The 18316-nt window shown below is 42.6% G+C and overlaps 1 protein-coding gene across 1 annotated transcript in view; it reads right to left on the bottom strand.

Moving 5' to 3' along the window:
• The window catches only part of LOC126412495 (lipase 3-like), an 86025-nt gene that overhangs the window by 7801 nt on the left and 59908 nt on the right, over window positions 1-18316 (bottom strand). Inside the window, exons 5-6 of the mRNA XM_050082113.1 lie at window positions 13005-13163; window positions 2414-2498 (exon numbers count right to left, since the gene is read on the bottom strand). Of these exons, the coding sequence (XP_049938070.1) occupies window positions 2414-2498; window positions 13005-13163 (244 nt within the window). The remainder of the gene's footprint in view (window positions 1-2413; window positions 2499-13004; window positions 13164-18316) is intronic.

Below are 18316 nucleotides of genomic sequence, written 5' to 3'. Positions count from 1 at the left end.
ATTTGCAAAGGGGGTAAGCTACTTATTAATACAATTCTTGTCGCCTTTTGTTCACTAAAATACAAATAGCGGAAATCTTAGATAGATCGAGAAATCGTGGAAAACAGGCCAGGTTGAATGAGTAGCATTCTCGTCTTTTCAGCATAGGCCAAGAATCTACCTTTTGAAACGACAGCATTTCAAACGACTTAAACACCCTTACTGCAACGAAGAACATCGTGGAAACTGTATTGTTGTGAAGAGCTGAACATAATTCCAGTCCTGGGAATGGCAATGAGTGGCTGGAGCCGTAAATGAGTAGAAAAAGCATGGCAAAGTTTTGTCTGGGAGAATTATATACGTAACCACATAGCAACTCAAAACATCGAGAACTTCCCACAAGTAATCACATCATTTAATCTGTAATAATTAAAGGACTTTAGTCATATAATTTAATGTTTGATTTACTAATTAGATTAGATTTATAAAAAATTTAGGACCGTATTTTTTATGTTTAATTACGTTGGATTGAGAAAGGAGAGCCTTAAATAACTTTGCCAGGTATAGGAGTCGCTGTGCCTAAAGTTTCAGCTTGATAACATTAGCCGTTAATTATTTGATTAAAATTCACAAGAAGGCAGCTAATGAGAAGCACTCGTTGCCCAGTTTGAACGCAGCTACTTCGTTAAACGCTCCCCTCCACTATGCACTGTGGGTGCCACATGAATGCCTTTACGACGGTCGCTCTCGAGTCAGGGGCTGGCTAGACGCATTGGTGACACTGTCGCCAGAGTTTTTTAGTTAGTTAGTTACATGTTCCATAAATTATTTTGCACGATAGATCATAATGATGTGGAACGAGTCGTTTTACGTTCACATCGCATATTAATTTGTAAATACAGTTACACTCTGAGCATTTTTAAGCTTTTTATTTTATATTTTACTACAAAAAGAAAAAAAAGATATACTGATGTGAGTTAGTAATTCCTACCCGACCTTTTACATATTACAGTAATAGAAAATCTTCTGCAGAATAGAAGTTGTCAATGAGAAACTTTCTCAGTTTATTTTCAAATTTCACTTTGCTTTCTGTCAGACATTTTATGTCACTGTGCCAATGATCAAAAATTTTTGTTGCAGTATTGTGCACCCTTTTTTCTGCTAAAGACAACGTTAATGTGGAATAATGAATATGTTTCCTTCTAGGATTTTGATTATGTATATCATTGTTCCTTTGAACTGTATTGGATTATTTCGAATTGCACTTGTTAAACTTGGAGTGTTCACTGTTTCTATTTTGCTTTTTTTTGAGAGTTAAATATACCTTCTTCCTTGCTTGAACTGTGTTCAGTTTTCGACAGGCTATCCACTGGGCCATCTTACCAATAAACCTGAGGAGGGAGCGCTGGGGAGTTTCCCTTGTGAAGAAGAGATACACATGGCCGACGCCGATCCGTAAGAATACTAGAAAATGTGCAGCTGGTGGGAGCCGCAGTTGAGCAATCTCCGAGACGTTCAGGTCAAAGGCATGTTGTTGCGTTGGGGATTTCAGATTGTAGTTCGAGAAGGATTCTGGCTTTAGATTTTAATTTGTATCCCTTCAAAACAGCGATCGTTTAAGAACTGATCCCAGCAGACTACGCCACCCGCTGAAATGTGGGGAAATGCTTGCACAGATTCCTCCAGAGGCACTTTTCTTTAATAGTGGCAATGCACATTTCTACGTCAGTGGAATTGTGAATAAACAAAATTTTCACTACTGGCTTGAAAATGACCCCCCAAATTAAACTAACGGCGTGGTGTGCAGTATCACGGCGTGATAGGCCCGTACTTCTTTCAGGAAGTTGAGTATAGGTGACGATGACCTCGTGTTGAGCGTCCTATACAGAGACAAATAATTCTATGATGTCTGGTCTCTTTGAGGGGTCATGTGGGGTGGCTTATGCGGTCAACAGACTTGAGCATTAGTGACTTCTTTCTCTGGGATCCTCAAGAACAAGTGTTTAATCGTCGCTCTCACGCTCTACCAGAGCAGATCGTTGAATAAGTGGACCCCATAGAGTGTGACATGTATTAACGAGCTGTTCGGAACCTTAGAGATCATTTACAAAAGTGTATTGTTGCTAACGACCGCCACCTTGAGGTCATCATTTTGAACACTGAATGAATATAAAACGATATGAACTACTAACTTCGAAAATAAAAACATCTTTTCTCTATATTCTCCAATTTCTTTTTTATAACACCTCAAAACTGCTTAATTGGATCTGCCGTACTCTGCAGTACAGATTATTTTACAGTAAAGGGCAAGCACGATGTCATTTACAAAACCGTGGGTTATTGTTCTTCGTTCATCTAGGGCTCATCAGGGTAAGTGTTCGTATGAACACAGACAGTGACAAGAAGATCTTTGCTCCTCAAGCACAGTACTCACCACTCCGTATCTCCTGTCCGTAGTGGATGAGCTGCTTGCTTGAAGATCCCGCTGGAGTATGGGCCATGATCACTGGCAGCATGGTCTGCAACAACAATTGATGGTATCAATGTACTGTTCATGAAAACGTGAGAATACCTTCTGACAGTTTTATTTAGAAAGAAATTACAGTGAAATGAATACCCTTAGCTGCATGTCAACTTGGACGACTGAAAATGTGTGCTCCGACCTGGACTCGAGCCCGGGATCTCCTGCTTACATGGCAGACGCTCTATCCATCTGTTTTTTTTTTTTGATCGTTGTGTTTGGTCGTTGCGGACGTGACATGACATGCGGTCTAGTTCGTATGTTGATCCTTCTACTCAGTTTTTTTTATTACAGAGGCCAACCAGCTCTCTGATCGAACACGCTGAGCTACCGTGCCGGCATCCATCTGAGCCACCGAGGACAAATGGGATAGTGCGACTGCAGGGACTTATCTCTAGCACGCTTCCCGTCAGACCCACATTCGCAACTTATTGTCGCGCACTATATTCATAGTGCCCTTGCCCATCATACTCATTACTCGCGGCTTTAGTACCGATTCCCATAAGAGTTCTGGCACTGTTTGTGCATCCGCACAGAAGATGATGGTCAAATGGCTGGTGAGCCCTAACTATATATAGTTTTATTTAGGACACTCTGCTTCTTTTCTTTCCAAATTTTAAACGGTTTCGTCCTGATACATATTTACGCTCGTGTGAAATAATTCATACAAAATCAAATCCGTTTAATATCTGACACAAAGCGTTACATCGTTGGCGACGCTGTTACATCCGAACTGTACACATTATTGTATTTAGTTGGTCATTTTTAAATTTGCGGCCAGAACCAATCCATTCACCAACCTCTAACACTGCATTCGTAACGTATTAACATTTTCGTAATACTTCGCAAGCCACTGTACCCTGCACGATGAAGGGTACATCGTACGCCACACCGTACGTCTTACCGAGTCTATTGGTTCATTTGGAAGATGGCTGAAAAGAATACAGCTGAAGTATCAGTTGAAGGAATGGATATGTAACCGATCAGGAGAAAACGTGACGATGTTCAATAATATTGCTCATTGTTTTTATTTAACACTTTCTACACCCTATCGTAGTGAAACAGTCTCTCAATTTATTCCAGGTAAAGTCCAGCGGGACATACATGTCTCACCTAAAGTAATGATAAAGTTTCAATTAATAGGGGGAAATAACATTCACTGACTGACTATGGATTTCAGAAACAATCGAAGAACTATTACATCAATACGAGATATACATAGCGATTCTGATTAACGGTTAGCGACTGAGATGATGTTGAGACAACTAATTTAATATAAGTCACATGGGGCCGCAGCTGTCGAGAAATGTTGAACATGTGACGTCACTTGATGTTCTTATTTTGAGTTTGTTTCCTTTCGTCCCTCCTTTCTTTGTTTACAGACTTCATTTAGTAAGGTAAACGTAGATCTTTTAGTGGTAACGGCTCAGTTCGGAAGCCGATACTCATTTAATTGTTGCTCACTACGGTAGGTTTTTGTTGTACTGCGCTTTGCAATAAACCAATGGGGACAGCGAGACCGGTGACTAAAATAATGAATCTTACCTCGATGTGAACACATAATTATTAATGCAATGAAAAAAAAAAGAAAATTGCCTGGCAGTCGCAAGACTCGAACCCTGGGGCCCACGGGGTAAGGTCGCGCACGTAGACCCGGAGCCACACCGACTTGAATGGTTCTCTTGGGTTCGGATGATCACGTGCGACACATGCCGATAGGCTCAACCGCTGCACGTGCGGCGTGGTACGTCATCTGGTGACGTCTCATGATCAACATTTGCCACCCATTTTTAAGGTGATTCCCTACATTTGCTGCCCCGTGTGGCTCATATTAAAGTACTCGTCTCAGCGTCATCTAAGTCGCTTCGGGGTTTTTTAAACGTTAATCAGAATCACCCAGAGCCCTTAGTCTACATGTGTGGATGATGATGTTAGCATTTGTAATGCCTTATCACGTTCGCGGTTGTCTTTCACGGCTAACTATCTCATAATATTACACATCCGTATTATTTAAAATTTTTAGGAATTAAAGGATGACACAAATTAGCCTAAATACTTACTGAACTAGTGATACCTATTTAGTATGATGTGAAACGTGTCAGTATGTTTCCAAATGTAATACACAAGGAGCAATTCAAAAGTTTCTGTTCGAGGGCGTTGCTCCAGCATATGTGAAACGTAGCGAGATCCTGATGTGGTTATATAAGCATCGACGTGTAGGCAAGTGATTAGTGTGAGATACGTGTCTTTCCGATATGCGTGCGGTAAATGTGGCAACGTGAACTATGTCGACATTATTAACAAATACATCGAAAGAAAACTAACGCGCTGCTATTCTTTTCTTGGCTGCCGAAGGACAAACACCGGTCGACATCCATCAGAGAATGAAAAATGTCTGCCGAAATTCATAAGGGAAATGCTTTGCTTATTTCTCTGCAAGAGAAGGATGAAGTTGTGAGTAGTGAAAATAATTTTTGTTCCTAGTGTTATACAGTGACAGAAAAAAATCAACGTCAGAAAATAATTAACCTAGAGTAATGAACTTTCGCGAATATATTTGTTTACATAACATGTTTAAGTGATTAACGTTTCGAAATCACGGGTTAATGTAAGTGTGAGTCAAGTCATTGGAAATTTGAAGTGCTGGCACGTTAATAAGCGGTGTTGAATGTTGAATACAAGCATTCAAACGCGCATGCATTGTGTTGTACGGGTGCCATATGACAGTTTGTGGGACGGAGTTACATGTTTGTAGGGCTTGGTAAGTTAATAGAGGGACGGTTTATGTTGTTGGTGAATGACGCTGGAGTTGAGGTCTGATGATGTGCTAGATTAGAGACAGAGCTGATGAACGAGCAGGCCAAGGAAATACGCCGAAACTTGTAGAACCTGTTGGGTTAGAGCAGTGGTGTGTAGGCGAGCGACACCCTGTTGAAAAACACACCTGGAATGCTGTTCATGAGTGGCAGCACTACATATCGAATCACCAGACTGACGTACAAATTTGTAGTAGGGGCGCGTGCGGTAACACGAGAGTGCTCCTGTTGTTATAAGAAACCGCACCCCCGACCATAACTCCAGGTGTATGTCCAGTGAGTCTACCACTAAGACAAGTTGGTTTCAGACCCTCAACTGACTTTCTCCTAACCAACACACGGCCATCACTGGCACCGAGGCAGAACCAGGTCGCTGCCCGTATCTCGTGGTCGTGCGGTAGCGTTCTCGCTTCCCACGCCCGGGTTCCCGGGTTCGATTCCCGGCGGGGTCAGGGATTTTCTCTGCCTCGTGATGGCTGGGTGTTGTGTGCTGTCCTTAGGTTAGATAGGTTTAAGTAGTTCTAAGTTCTAGGGGACTGATGACCATAGATGTTAAGTCCCATAGTGCTCAGAGCCATTTGAACCATTTTTTTGAATGCACGCTCCAGGGTGTAGGCTCGGAGCTATCTTTCAAGTAACTGATTTCCAACAGTTCGTTTTGTGACTGTGGTGCCAACTGCTGCTCAAATTGCTGCCACAGCCATACGCTGATCGCAACGGTCTTCCCTTCGATAGTGCCACGTGGCCGTCTGGAGCCCGGTCCTCTTGTGACCATATATTCTCGCGAACACCGCTGCCAGCAAACATGCACAGTAGCTACATTCCTGCCAACTCTTTCTGCACTATCACAGAAGGAAGATACAGCTTTTCGTAGCCCTGTAACACGAACTCGTTCAAACTCATCAAAGTGACGGTAATGGTGCCTTGGAGGCATTTTTTTTTTTTTTTTTGACTAACATCAACGCACCACGTCCAGTATCAAAGGTAACTAACGCTCACGAGCATTACGGCGAGTGAAGAACAACTCGGTGATTTCCTAAGACACTTGAACAGCCTCCATGCCAACATAACATTTACCATGGAAGTAGAAAAGGACAAGAAACTGCCATTTCTAGATGTGCTGGTTACAAGAGACGGCGAAAACCTGGGACACAGCGTGTATCGAAAACCGACACACATGGACCGATACCTACACAAACTATCAAACCACCACCCGAGCCAGAAAACTGGCATGATTAATACGCTCGTAACGAGAGCAGGACGAATATGTGAGCCGCAGCACCTCAGACGAGAAATGCAACACCTGGAAAGTGTTCTGAGGAGCAATGGGTACCCCACAAATTATATTATAACTGTAACAGAGCCAAACTATCGGCGAAGTAAGGAATCAGAAAAAGAAATGTCGGGTCCGGCCTTTCTGCCATACATTCGCAGAGTGACGGACAGAATCGCCCGTATATTGCGCAAACATGGTATAAAGACGATTTTCAAACCGACAAAGAAGATCAAAGAGTGTCTTAGATCGGCGAAGGAAAAAAGGGACCCATTTGTTATTTCGGGAATATACCGTATACCATGTACATGCGGAAAAGTTTATGTCGGAATGACTGGACGATCAATTAACACCAGGATCATAGAGCATAAGCGACATTGCAGGCTGGGGCAGGTGGATAAATCGGTCGTGGCGGAACACGCACTGAGTGAGACCGACCAAGTAATAAAATTCGCCGACACGGAAGTTCTGGCTGTAGAGAACTACTATCACACGCGCTTGTTTAGAGAAGCTGTAGAAATACAAATACACGCGAACAGTTTCAATAAGAAAGAGGAAAGCCTTAAGGTAAATGTACCCTGGCTACCCGTACTGCAGCGAACGACCGTCGCAGGTAGCAAGAGGAGACCAGCACCGGAAATAATCGCGGAGAAGCCCTCGGACGTTAGCGCGCCAGGTACATATAGTCTGCGGCCGCGAGCTCGGCTCCAGTTCACCATCGGCAATGGAGGATGAAGCTTTGACAATGCCAGCCACTCGTGCTGACGAAACGTCAGTAAAATCATTAGATGAACGTCGGTCGAAGAACCCGAGACAGAAGTCAATAGGCAGTTTGTCAACAAGTGGCCACGAAAGCCTTAACAATTTTGTATTACGGCGGGTGTTTAAATCAGACCTCATTTGCATCCTCACAATGGCGCTACCAGTGCCACTCTCATGCGACTGGCGCAAAACTGGATTAGACATCATCTTTGAGATGTAGGAACACGACTACGAACTTTCGTGTACGCCACGGAACTCCTTCTTGGTGTTGCAATTTTTTTCCATCGGTGTATTTCTGAATTATACTATTATTTTTAAATGGTAACGGTTTCTTTGCAAGAAAGTTCACAAAAGAGTAAATTCATTTTGGGACCATCGATTCTATGCCCAGCTTTTTAAAAGTTCCCTGCCTGTGATATGAGGACGGACAACAGACACTGTCCTTAACAGAACTTCTCTCCGTTAGTGTGTGGAACTAACCCAGACAGTTATCCCGTTTGTCACTAATGAATGGAAGTGCAAACACAGGAATTTTGATCGTTCAGTTTTACGGATTTCCTCTGCCCCATGGTTTGCCATTACAGATATTATAATCCTCCTTAGAATTGAGTTCTTCGAAGTAGGAGGTAATTCGCAATAATGAAACAATATTTTTCAAATATTTCATCGTGGGTAAATTAGTCTAATTTAACGTTCCTTTTTTTGAGAGTTGCAATTTTTTACCCACAATATTTTTGCTTTTCTTAAATCGCGAGTTTATGCTTTGCATGCTTATACTATGATCGGCTTCATAGGTCAAAACAAGCTGTTTGAGCGATGTCTTTGTCTCTCCACTGATGTATATCGTATCTTTGGACACCCATTTGACTCTAACTCAATGGGAAATGTTCGGGAGCGTGGACCACGAGACAATATACACTCCTGGAAATGGAAAAAAGAACACATTGACACCGGTGTGTCAGACCCACCATACTTGCTCCGGACACTGCGAGAGGGCTGTACAAGCAATGATCACACGCACGGCACAGCGGACACACCAGGAACCGCGGTGTTGGCCGTCGAATGGCGCTAGCTGCGCAGCATTTGTGCACCGCCGCCGTCAGTTTCAGCCAGTTTGCCGTGGCATACGGAGCTCCATCGCAGTCTTTAACACTGGTAGCATGCCACGACAGCGTGGACGTGAACCGTATGTGCAGTTGACGGACTTTGAGCGAGGGCGTATAGTGGGCATGCGGGAGGCCGGGTGGACGTACCGCCGAATTGCTCAACACGTGGGGCGTGAGGTCTCCACAGTACATCGATGTTGTCGCCAGTGGTCGGCGGAAGGTGCACGTGCCCGTCGACCTGGGATCGGACCGCAGCGACGCACGGATGCACGCCAAGACCGTAGGATCCTACGCAGTGCCGTAGGGGACCGCACCGCCACTTCCCAGCAAATTAGGGACACTGTTGCTCCTGGGGTATCGGCGAGGACCATTCGCAATCGTCTCCATGAAGCTGGGCTACGGTCCCGCACACTGTTAGGCCGTCTTCCGCTCACGCCCCAACATCGTGCAGCCCGCCTCCAGTGGTGTCGCGACAGGCGTGAATGGAGGGACGAATGGAGACGTGTCGTCTTCAGCGATGAGAGTCGCTTCTGCCTTGGTGCCAATGATGGTCGTATGCGTGTTTGGCGCCGTGCAGGTGAGCGCCACAATCAGGACTGCATACGACCGAGGCACACAGGGCCAACACCCGGCATCATGGTGTGGGGAGCGATCTCCTACACTGGCCGTACACCACTGGTGATCGTCGAGGGGACACTGAATAGTGCACGGTACATCCAAACCGTCATCGAACCCATCGTTCTACCATTCCTAGACCGGCAAGGGAACTTGCTGTTCCAACAGGACAATGCACGTCCGCATGTATCCCGTGCCACCCAACGTGCTCTAGAAGGTGTAAGTCAACTACCCTGGCCAGCAAGAACTCCGGATCTGTCCCCCATTGAGCATGTTTGGGACTGGATGAAGCGTCGTCTCACGCGGTCTGCACGTCCAGCACGAACGCTGGTCCAACTGAGGCGCCAGGTGGAAATGGCATGGCAAGCCGTTCCACAGGACTACATCCAGCATCTCTACGATCGTCTCCATGGGAGAATAGCAGCCTGCATTGCTGCGAAAGGTGGATATACACTGTACTAGTGCCGACATTGTGCATGCTCTGTTGCCTGTGTCTATGTGATCATGTGTGATCATGTGATGTATCTGACCCCAGGAATGTGTCAATAAAGTTTCGCCTTCCTGGGACAATGAATTCACGGTGTTCTTATTTCAATTTCCAGGAGTGTAGTTTCGAATGAGTTTTTCGGGATTTTGTGTCTGTATTTTGCACCTGGGAGACAGTTTGGTCTATTCTGCTTCTTGCTTTGTCTGGTGTTGACGTGACCTGTTTTGGAGTTTCTACAATGATGATGACTTGAAGGTTATGGGTGACATCTTTTCAGTTACAGTCATGGCATCTAATAGGCGACATATAGGCCATTTCAGTCGTGCATTCTAAATATTTGCACAAATGTGCTATCATTAAGCGTGCAGAACCTTCGATGGTATCCTTCCGCGTGGTGAAACGAATATTCATAGTTTACTCACTTTTCGTGAAATGGAAGCAGATTATAGTATCGAGCGGTACATTCAAACATAATACCCGCTGCTACGTTACAAATGATTCGTTGTTTTGTTAGAAGTCGTGTACTGATAATATATAATTTTGTATTCTATGCGAGAAAACTTAACTGTATCAGCTATATTGAGAATGCTAGTGAACTTTGAGAATCATGTACTGTTTGAGACTCTCTGCATTATTTAGTTCAACCCAAGTCATCTAATTCATTATTGTATACAGCATAGTTAGATACTCCTGTGCTTCCATCTTATTCACACACACTCCTCCAGATCTCTTTTCATCTGTAATCAGATATGGCATGAACAGTTAAATGAATTAATGATATGCTACCATTGCATAAGACTTCTATTGTGTGCATGGGTTAAGTTTCCAGAAGGGTAAGATTAAGTTGGTGGCTGCTGTTCTGGAAGACTAGTGGTGTCTGGATACAATACACAGTGTTCTGGTATATTAGTGAGATGTCCTGTCGAACACATGATACGGAGCGGCTCCCTACCTGCAATAGGATGCGGATATATTGTTATTAAACTGTACTGAGCAATGAGCAGGTCACATCGGTAAGGCGCTTAGAGGCAGGCAAGAGCCGTATGAGGGGTGGAAGTTGTGATTCCACGCCGAATGAAGTATGCTGCCTGACGCAGGGACATAACGCTTGGGTCCATGACTATGATCGACATGTTTATTTGGACCATGGCTGAACATAATGGAGTTACAGCAGCTGCGATCAAGGCCAGTGCATGTCATTACAGCATTTGCTCTTTTTAAAGTGACTGAACACTCAACCGTTGGAAGGACATCACCTTAGCTAACTGATACTGCTCGAAATAACGATGAGTTGCTTTTTGGTGGACTTAAAGTGTCTGTGTGGACTGTAACTCACCACCAATGTTACCTAGAGGCTAATTGTGGGACAGGGAATGGACTGTTAGCTGTACCAAGTGCCTTGCCTTATTACACGCGTCAATACATGTTATTCATTGTGATGTTCAAGATTAATGGGCAAGTGGCTGAAGACTTAATTGTTTTGGGATTCATCTGTTCGCTCAGGTCACGCGACATGCCTTCTTCTGAGTGAACTTTTGCACTGACTCATTGACGTGTTATTTAATTGCAAATTATCTAATTGCAATCTGTGAATTGCAGGTCGTCACCGAGCTCATTTCTGTTGTGTATAAGAAAGTGTAATGGTGTGCAGCCTTTGACTGGCAACACACAATAGACTGTTGTGCATGGCCATTGAAGCTACAAGCTTAAAGATTTACGTCGTCGAGGTTTATTCGTAAGCTTGGTGGCGCATGCATTGCATTTACTGCATTCTAATATTGGTATATCTTACAGGTTAAAACGTAACTGTTCTTACTGTCAGTTAATTGTTATACCTATTACTTGTTTAAATTAAGAGAATCTGTTCTGTATTCCGCGTGTCTATTCTCGAGTTTATCAAGTTTCCGTCTAATCGTTAATGAAGTCAATGAGTAAGAGTTATTTTGTCGAATGACTGCTTCGTGGCATTAATCGCGCCTACTGTTCATTCAAATTAAAGCATCTGTACTGAAATGTCTTTCATTTATCTGCTCTTGAGAAACATGAGTTAGGCTCATTTCTATATTTAGGCTACGAAGTATTAGTGTTATTCCATCTTCTAACGCTTTCAAGGTATCTGTACATATTGACGTGTGTAGAGTTAATTTTGGGGACATAGTACTAGCTTGTGTATTCCTTGAGGTGAAGGTTAACGGCCACTTACTTTGTCAGTGCCATTGGAAGCGGTTTTCTCATGTAAATGTTCTTGTTAAAGGCCGCGTAATATGGTGGAACTGTTAGGATTAATACCACTTCTTGCTATTCTGGCTGTTTAAGTAAGCTTTTTGGGGTGTGATTAGTTCCACCATTAACCGTACCACAGCTGCAGAAAAAGTAGTGTCGCTGTTTATTTTAAAAGACTAATTTCATCATTTGCTACTTTTTGCCTGTTGTAAAACAATTTGAGCGCAGTTGTTTTGTTTCTGGTCTGCTTTAAAATTTAATGTGGTGAATATTTAAAAAAAATCATTTCATTCTCTTCAAAATTTTATGTGACCAGTTAAAAAAGGTCTGTTTTTAATGGACCCCGTCGGCACTATGGTAATCGCTTGTCTAAAGCTATTCACATGTTCCAGTAATTGCCTGAAATTGCCTGTGTGTTGGGTAGTTCACAGTTGTAACATCTTCTGAATCGATTCAAATAGTTATGTATGTCTTGTAAAGTCTATATTGTTAAAGTTTTGGATGATTAAATCATATTTTGGGAAAAGCTCCCACAAAATTTTGATATTTATACGTTGCCTAAAATTGCCGTTTGGTTATTTTGTAACGAAGTTTGTTAAACTTTATCAAGATTTTACTGGTCCAGCACATTCAACACTCTCCCTGCACTCCCATCCGCTTTATATATTCTGGTCTATGTGGTTAAATGACGTGTTTGAATAAAAATTCTTTCCAAATTCAGTGATTACAGACAGAAGGGGTCATCTTCATAGCATTACTTTTTGCTATAACCTAAAGGCATACACCTTATACAACTTTTCGACAGGTTCTTGATTAATGATTATCTGTTGTTTGATTTTTAAATATCTAGGTATGCAAAATTAATTTTTGTTGTGCCGCATTAAGTAAGTGTACATGATATTACTATTTAGTTAAACATTTGTGGTCAGATCGCATTCCCAATTTGTTTTCAGGGGCATAAATATTCTTATAAATTACAGCATAGCTTCGTAGTCAAGGCTTTACCTAACAGTGCAATTGCACGGCAGATAGCTATTGAATTCGATCTGCAATAAACTGATTTAATATTTAGGTCTGATGCTGCCCTTCCTCCTATCTTGCAGTAGGGTATGATGTAGCCATTCCCAAAGTGCATACTGCAAAGTTTTCACGCATTAATATATGACTGACCTCGTTGTGAGAGATAATATTGTTGAGGTCAGGGTGTCACATTAAAACTCACCGTGTTCAACTCAGCCTCATTGTAGCCTCCAAGAAGGAAAATTACGTTGCTGCATATGTCCTGCGTGAAGGCTCCATCTTGGCACATTATATCTCCCACCAGCTGCATCAGCTCACTGTTCGGTAGAAACTCGTTCATGCCTATTAAGCCGGCGAGAAACTGCAATCAGAGAAGGTATGGGTAAGTGAGGCTTTTATGGTATTGTCTTTTAAATAGTCACTGTTAATAACTATAAATGAAATATCGTTATAGTGCAGTTCTAGAATACTCTATAAAAATGATGTTAACATAATACTGGTACTGGAATATTTGTGCAGATATTGACTCATTGTGCAAGACACAACTGAAATACATGCAAGTGAGGCTTCTATAGTACTGCCTTTTAAATAGTCATTTTTAATAGCCATAAATGAAATATCGTTTAATGAAAGCCTAGAATATTCTAGAAAAAAATATTTTAGAGTAATATCGGTGCTGGAATATTTGTGCAAATAATGACCCATTGTGCAAGACACAACTGAAGTTTTAGGTGAAATTTTGAGGTGCCATGATAGTATGGTAAACTGAGTTTTGTAATAGCTATCAACCATTGACTTCAGGATATATTTTTCATGAACAGAATATTTTACAAATATATCCTCAAATTAGTATTTGGTAGATGTCAAAGTACACACAACTGAGGCTGACAGCTCGAGTGCTCATTCCATTTAGATTAATTTGTTGACACTCTCTGTCTATATGCCCTCCTATGTACATATAAATAAGCATGCAAGCATGTGTGTCCTGGATCCCGTCCCAAACTGTTGGATCGATTTCACCAAAATTTTGCACACAAACAACAAACTGTATAAGTATCAGTACTGTGGGGTTTTATAGCCTCCTAGCTCCAAAAACGTGATTTGCTATGGGCAAAAATATGGTTTTTCAGCCACTGCTACACAGTCTATCCTACATGACAAAGGTGAATAGACGCAGGCTGTCTTATCGATTTGCTTTCCAGAACAGCCTAAATGTCAGGAACAAGAAACAGTTTTCCATCCATCAGTGTCTGTGGCTGCTCTGAGCAACAGGCATGTTGTGCTGGAGCAGTATTGGCGTGCTTTATCGACCTGCTTCGCAAGGCAGCCTGTACATTAGGGGGAGAAAAGGTTTTCAAGGCTCAGAAATGCAGGTTTCCCTGCTTTATCGACCTGTTTTGTAGGGCTACACATGCAGATGGGCACAGCTGGAAAGGTTAAGATGCCTAGAGGAGAGATAAACAGAGAGAGGGGGCAGGTTTGTATGAATAGGACAAAAAGGGGGGGGGGCAGAAGGAAAGAGATGAATAGAGAGAGGAGGAGGGAGAGATGCAGGAGGCAGATGGAACCTGTAGTGGCATAGTAGACAAGTGTGAAAGGAAGAGAGGGAGGAGAAGATAAACAGGGGGAGGAGGAGTTGAAGAAACAGAGAAAGTGCGGAGGAGCAGATAGACATATAGTTGATTAAGTGAACACAGAGGAGGGAGGAAGAGTAGGAGGTGTGTAATATACAAGTCAAATGCATAAGAGGGCAAGCCGTGAGGCAGAGGATCGTATTTACATAAACGTTGAAACCATGGTAAAAGCGTTTTAATAAACCTTCCAATTTGCAGCTGAATGGCGGTTTACTGTTTCTACAAGAATATTTAACGTAAGTTAATTGTTACACAGCTGATCTTGGATAATCTGATTTTTACAATAACGTGTCGCTCTGTCTGTTTAAGGGTAATGTACATGAATGTTCATGGTAAGGGTCAACTGTTACTCCACTGCACCAAACGTCGATCTCCTGACTTCCACTACAATTGTATTGTATTGGAATTTCCTGTATCCAACAACAATATCCACAAATAGACTTCTGTAGCTTCTGGCGCTACATGTTAGTTCGAAAATACTATTTGCTTGATGACACATTTATTTATTCATTCATGCTGACGTAATTGTTGTTGAAAAGACACTACGTTGAATCTACAGCATCCAATAAATGGCTGCTTTAACTTAAATTTCAGCTGAACTGATGAATGATTTTTTTGTCAAAAGATTTTTGTTTTATCAGATGCCACTAAAATACAATAGAAACCTTCATCAGGCAACTTCGAGCGCTGTAACATGATACAGGCACTTTTATTTGCTTTGCTCGCTATCAGGGACAGTCGTGGAATTCAGATCCACCTCTCGTTATGGGTACAGAAGACAAGCCCCATAAATGGATCTCTGCTGACCGTTCAGATGTGAAACCCATGGGGTGAGGGGGAGGGCAGGCAGATTGTTGCTTCCCCCCCCCCTCCCCCCACCCCAACTGACTCTCTCTCTCTCTCTCTCTCTCTCTCTCTCTCTCTCTCTCTCTCTCACACACACACACACACACACACACACACAAAATCCCCAAAGTAAAGCTTGCCATCACTCCAACTTATAAAGTACCACGGATGAACTCCAGCTAATAAAGTACCGCACCTCCCGCCGGAGGTTCGAGTCCACCCTCGAGCATGGGTATGTGTGTTCTTCTTAGCATAAGTTAGTTTAAATTAGTTTAAGTTGTGTGTACGTCTAGGGACAGATGACCTCAGCAGTTTGGTCTCTTCGGAATTCACATCCATTTGAACACCTGAAAGTACCACAGATGACTAGATTTTAATACCAATAACAATAAAATATAATAATAATAATAACTTGTTTACATAAACGATAAGTACATTCCTTACGCTAACTTCCAAGAAACTGCAATCCAAAGAAATGACACATTTGAAAAAAGCAACTATCCAAAAATTTGAGAAGCAAATGTGGTACGTAATTGATTTAAAAATTATATTAACAACGTCATAATTCACGCAATTTCAAATTGAAGTATGCACTCAACGTTATGAGTATTTCACTTTGCTCTACGATTGTGAACAAAAATTTGCAAACTGTGGCTGTGCAAGCGCGTAAATGAGGGAAATTATGTATTTTCCAATAGTTTACACTCCTGCTAGGAAATAGTTCTTCTTCTTCTTTGAATAAATCTGTGCTCAGATAGATAACAACTGGATGTTCCCCATATTTCTCAGTCTGGAGCATCCTCCTTCATTTGCTTGAAACTCCTTCCTCTCTTCACATTTGTTAGCATTCCAATCCTTCTCCTTGCTCTCCCTCGTTTTCCTTCTATTTTTCCCTCCTTAATTCTCTGTAGTAAACATTTCCTACATAATATGTGCCTCTTCAAAGATGTTTTCCTCTTCTTTATCATCCCTACGAAGTTCTTCTCCTATCTTACCCCACTCAGCTCCTCCTCATTTCTGCACTCTGTTGATCCATTTTTCCTTTTCCATTCTCCTCTATAAAGACATTAAAAACTTCCTAAATATTGTTGTTCTTTCTTTCTTTCTGACTGTCCATGTTTCAGAACAATGAGACACCAAACTCCACACAAAGCATTTGGTTAATTTCTTCCTTAGAGTAATAGTATGCTTCTGGCCATCATCAAATCTTTCAGTTCTGTGTCTCACTTCCTCTTTACAGCTCCTCCTGGAAGTTACTAGGCTTCCCAAATACTGAAACGACTGTAACTGTGCTAATACCATTTCATTTAGTAACATATTAATCGTGTCGTCTTCTTTTGCAGTTCTCATCACTTTGATCTTGCCAATGTTCAGTTTCATTCCTAACTCTTTATCGAAACCTACAATCTACTCCATCATTACCTGGAGCTCTTCCTCCTTTTCTGCTATCACAGTCATATCACCAGTGTACTTGATGGTTTTTATTCTTTCTCCTCCCACTACAGATGATTTTGATTTTTCCAAGGCCTTTATTAATTAGCTTCTCAGCATATATACAATCCAGGCACACTAATGTGAGCAACGCCTATGTTCGATGTCAACATGCAATAACCGTTCACAGACGACAGGTGCCAATGCTAGCAAGTCTAGGGATGTGGGAAACAGTGTAATCGTTTTCGTAAAACGAAAATGGAGCGATTTATCTGACGTCCAAAGGGGCATGATCGGTGGCTTTCGGGACAAGGGTGGAAGCATTTCCGAAACGGCTAAGTTTGTAAGCTGTTCGCGTGACGCCGTGGTTAAGGTATACCGTGCATCGCAAGACAGTGCTATCTAATGCCGACGCCTGGGCTACTATGGTGCATTAAGATCCATAGCTGACAGGGCTGAATGATGGATACAGAGATGTGTATGGGCGAATAGATGTGCAACTGTTGAGCAACTGACCGCCCAGATGAAACAAGGGGCTACCAACAGTGTCACCTCAACGACTAACCAGTGAACACTGATATGTATGGGCCTCTGCAGCAGGTACGTAGTTCATGCACCCATGCAAACTGATGCTAGTTGGCGACGGAGGCTGTGCGGCTGGTCCCGTCAGAGGTTCGAGTCGTCCCTCAGGCATGGGTGCGTGTGTTTGTCATTAGGATAATTTAGGTTCAGTACATCTACATCTACATCTACATTGATACTCCGCAAGCCACCCAACGGTGTGTGGCGGAGGGCATCTTACGTGCCACTGTCATTACCTCCCTTTCCTGTTCCAGTCGCGTATGGTTCGCGGGAAGAACGACTGTCTGAAAGCCTCCGTGCGCGCTCTAATCTCTCTAATTTTACATTCGTGATCTCCTCGGGAGGTATAAGTAGGGGGAAGCAATATATTCGATACCTCATCCAGAAACGCACCCTCTCGAAACCTGGCGAGCAAGCTACACCGCGATGCAGAGCGCCTCTCTTGCAGAGTCTGCCACTTGAGTTTATTAAACATCTCCGTAACGCTATCACGGTTACCAAATAACCCTGTGACGAAACGCGCAGCTCTTCTTTGGATCTTTTCTATCTCCTCCGTCAACCCGACCTGGTACGGATCCCACACTGATGAGCAATACTCAAGTATAGGTCGAACGAGTGTTTTGTAAGCCACCTCCTTTGTTGATGGACTACATTTTCTAAGCACTCTCCCAATGAATTTCAACCTGGTACCCGCCTTACCAACAATTAATTTTATATGATCATTCCACTTCAAATCGTTCCGTACGCATACTCCCAGATATTTTACAGAAGTAACTGCTACCAGTGTTTGTTCCGCTATCATATAATCATACAATAAAGGATCCTTCTTTCTATGTATTCGCAATACATTACATTTGTCTATGTTAAGGGTCAGTTGCCACTCCCTGCACCAAGTGCCTATCCGCTGCAGATCTTCCTGTATTTCGCTACAATTTTCTAATGCAGCAACTTCTCTGTATACTACAGCATCATCCGCGAAAAGCCACATGGAACTTCCGACACTATCTACTAAGTCATTTAT

Source organism: Schistocerca serialis, chromosome 7, assembly GCF_023864345.2.
Source record: "Schistocerca serialis cubense isolate TAMUIC-IGC-003099 chromosome 7, iqSchSeri2.2, whole genome shotgun sequence".
Classification (NCBI taxonomy): domain Eukaryota; kingdom Metazoa; phylum Arthropoda; class Insecta; order Orthoptera; family Acrididae; genus Schistocerca; species Schistocerca serialis.
Note: the sequence above shows the minus strand (reverse complement) of the source record. Positions and strands in the feature narration are given on the sequence as shown.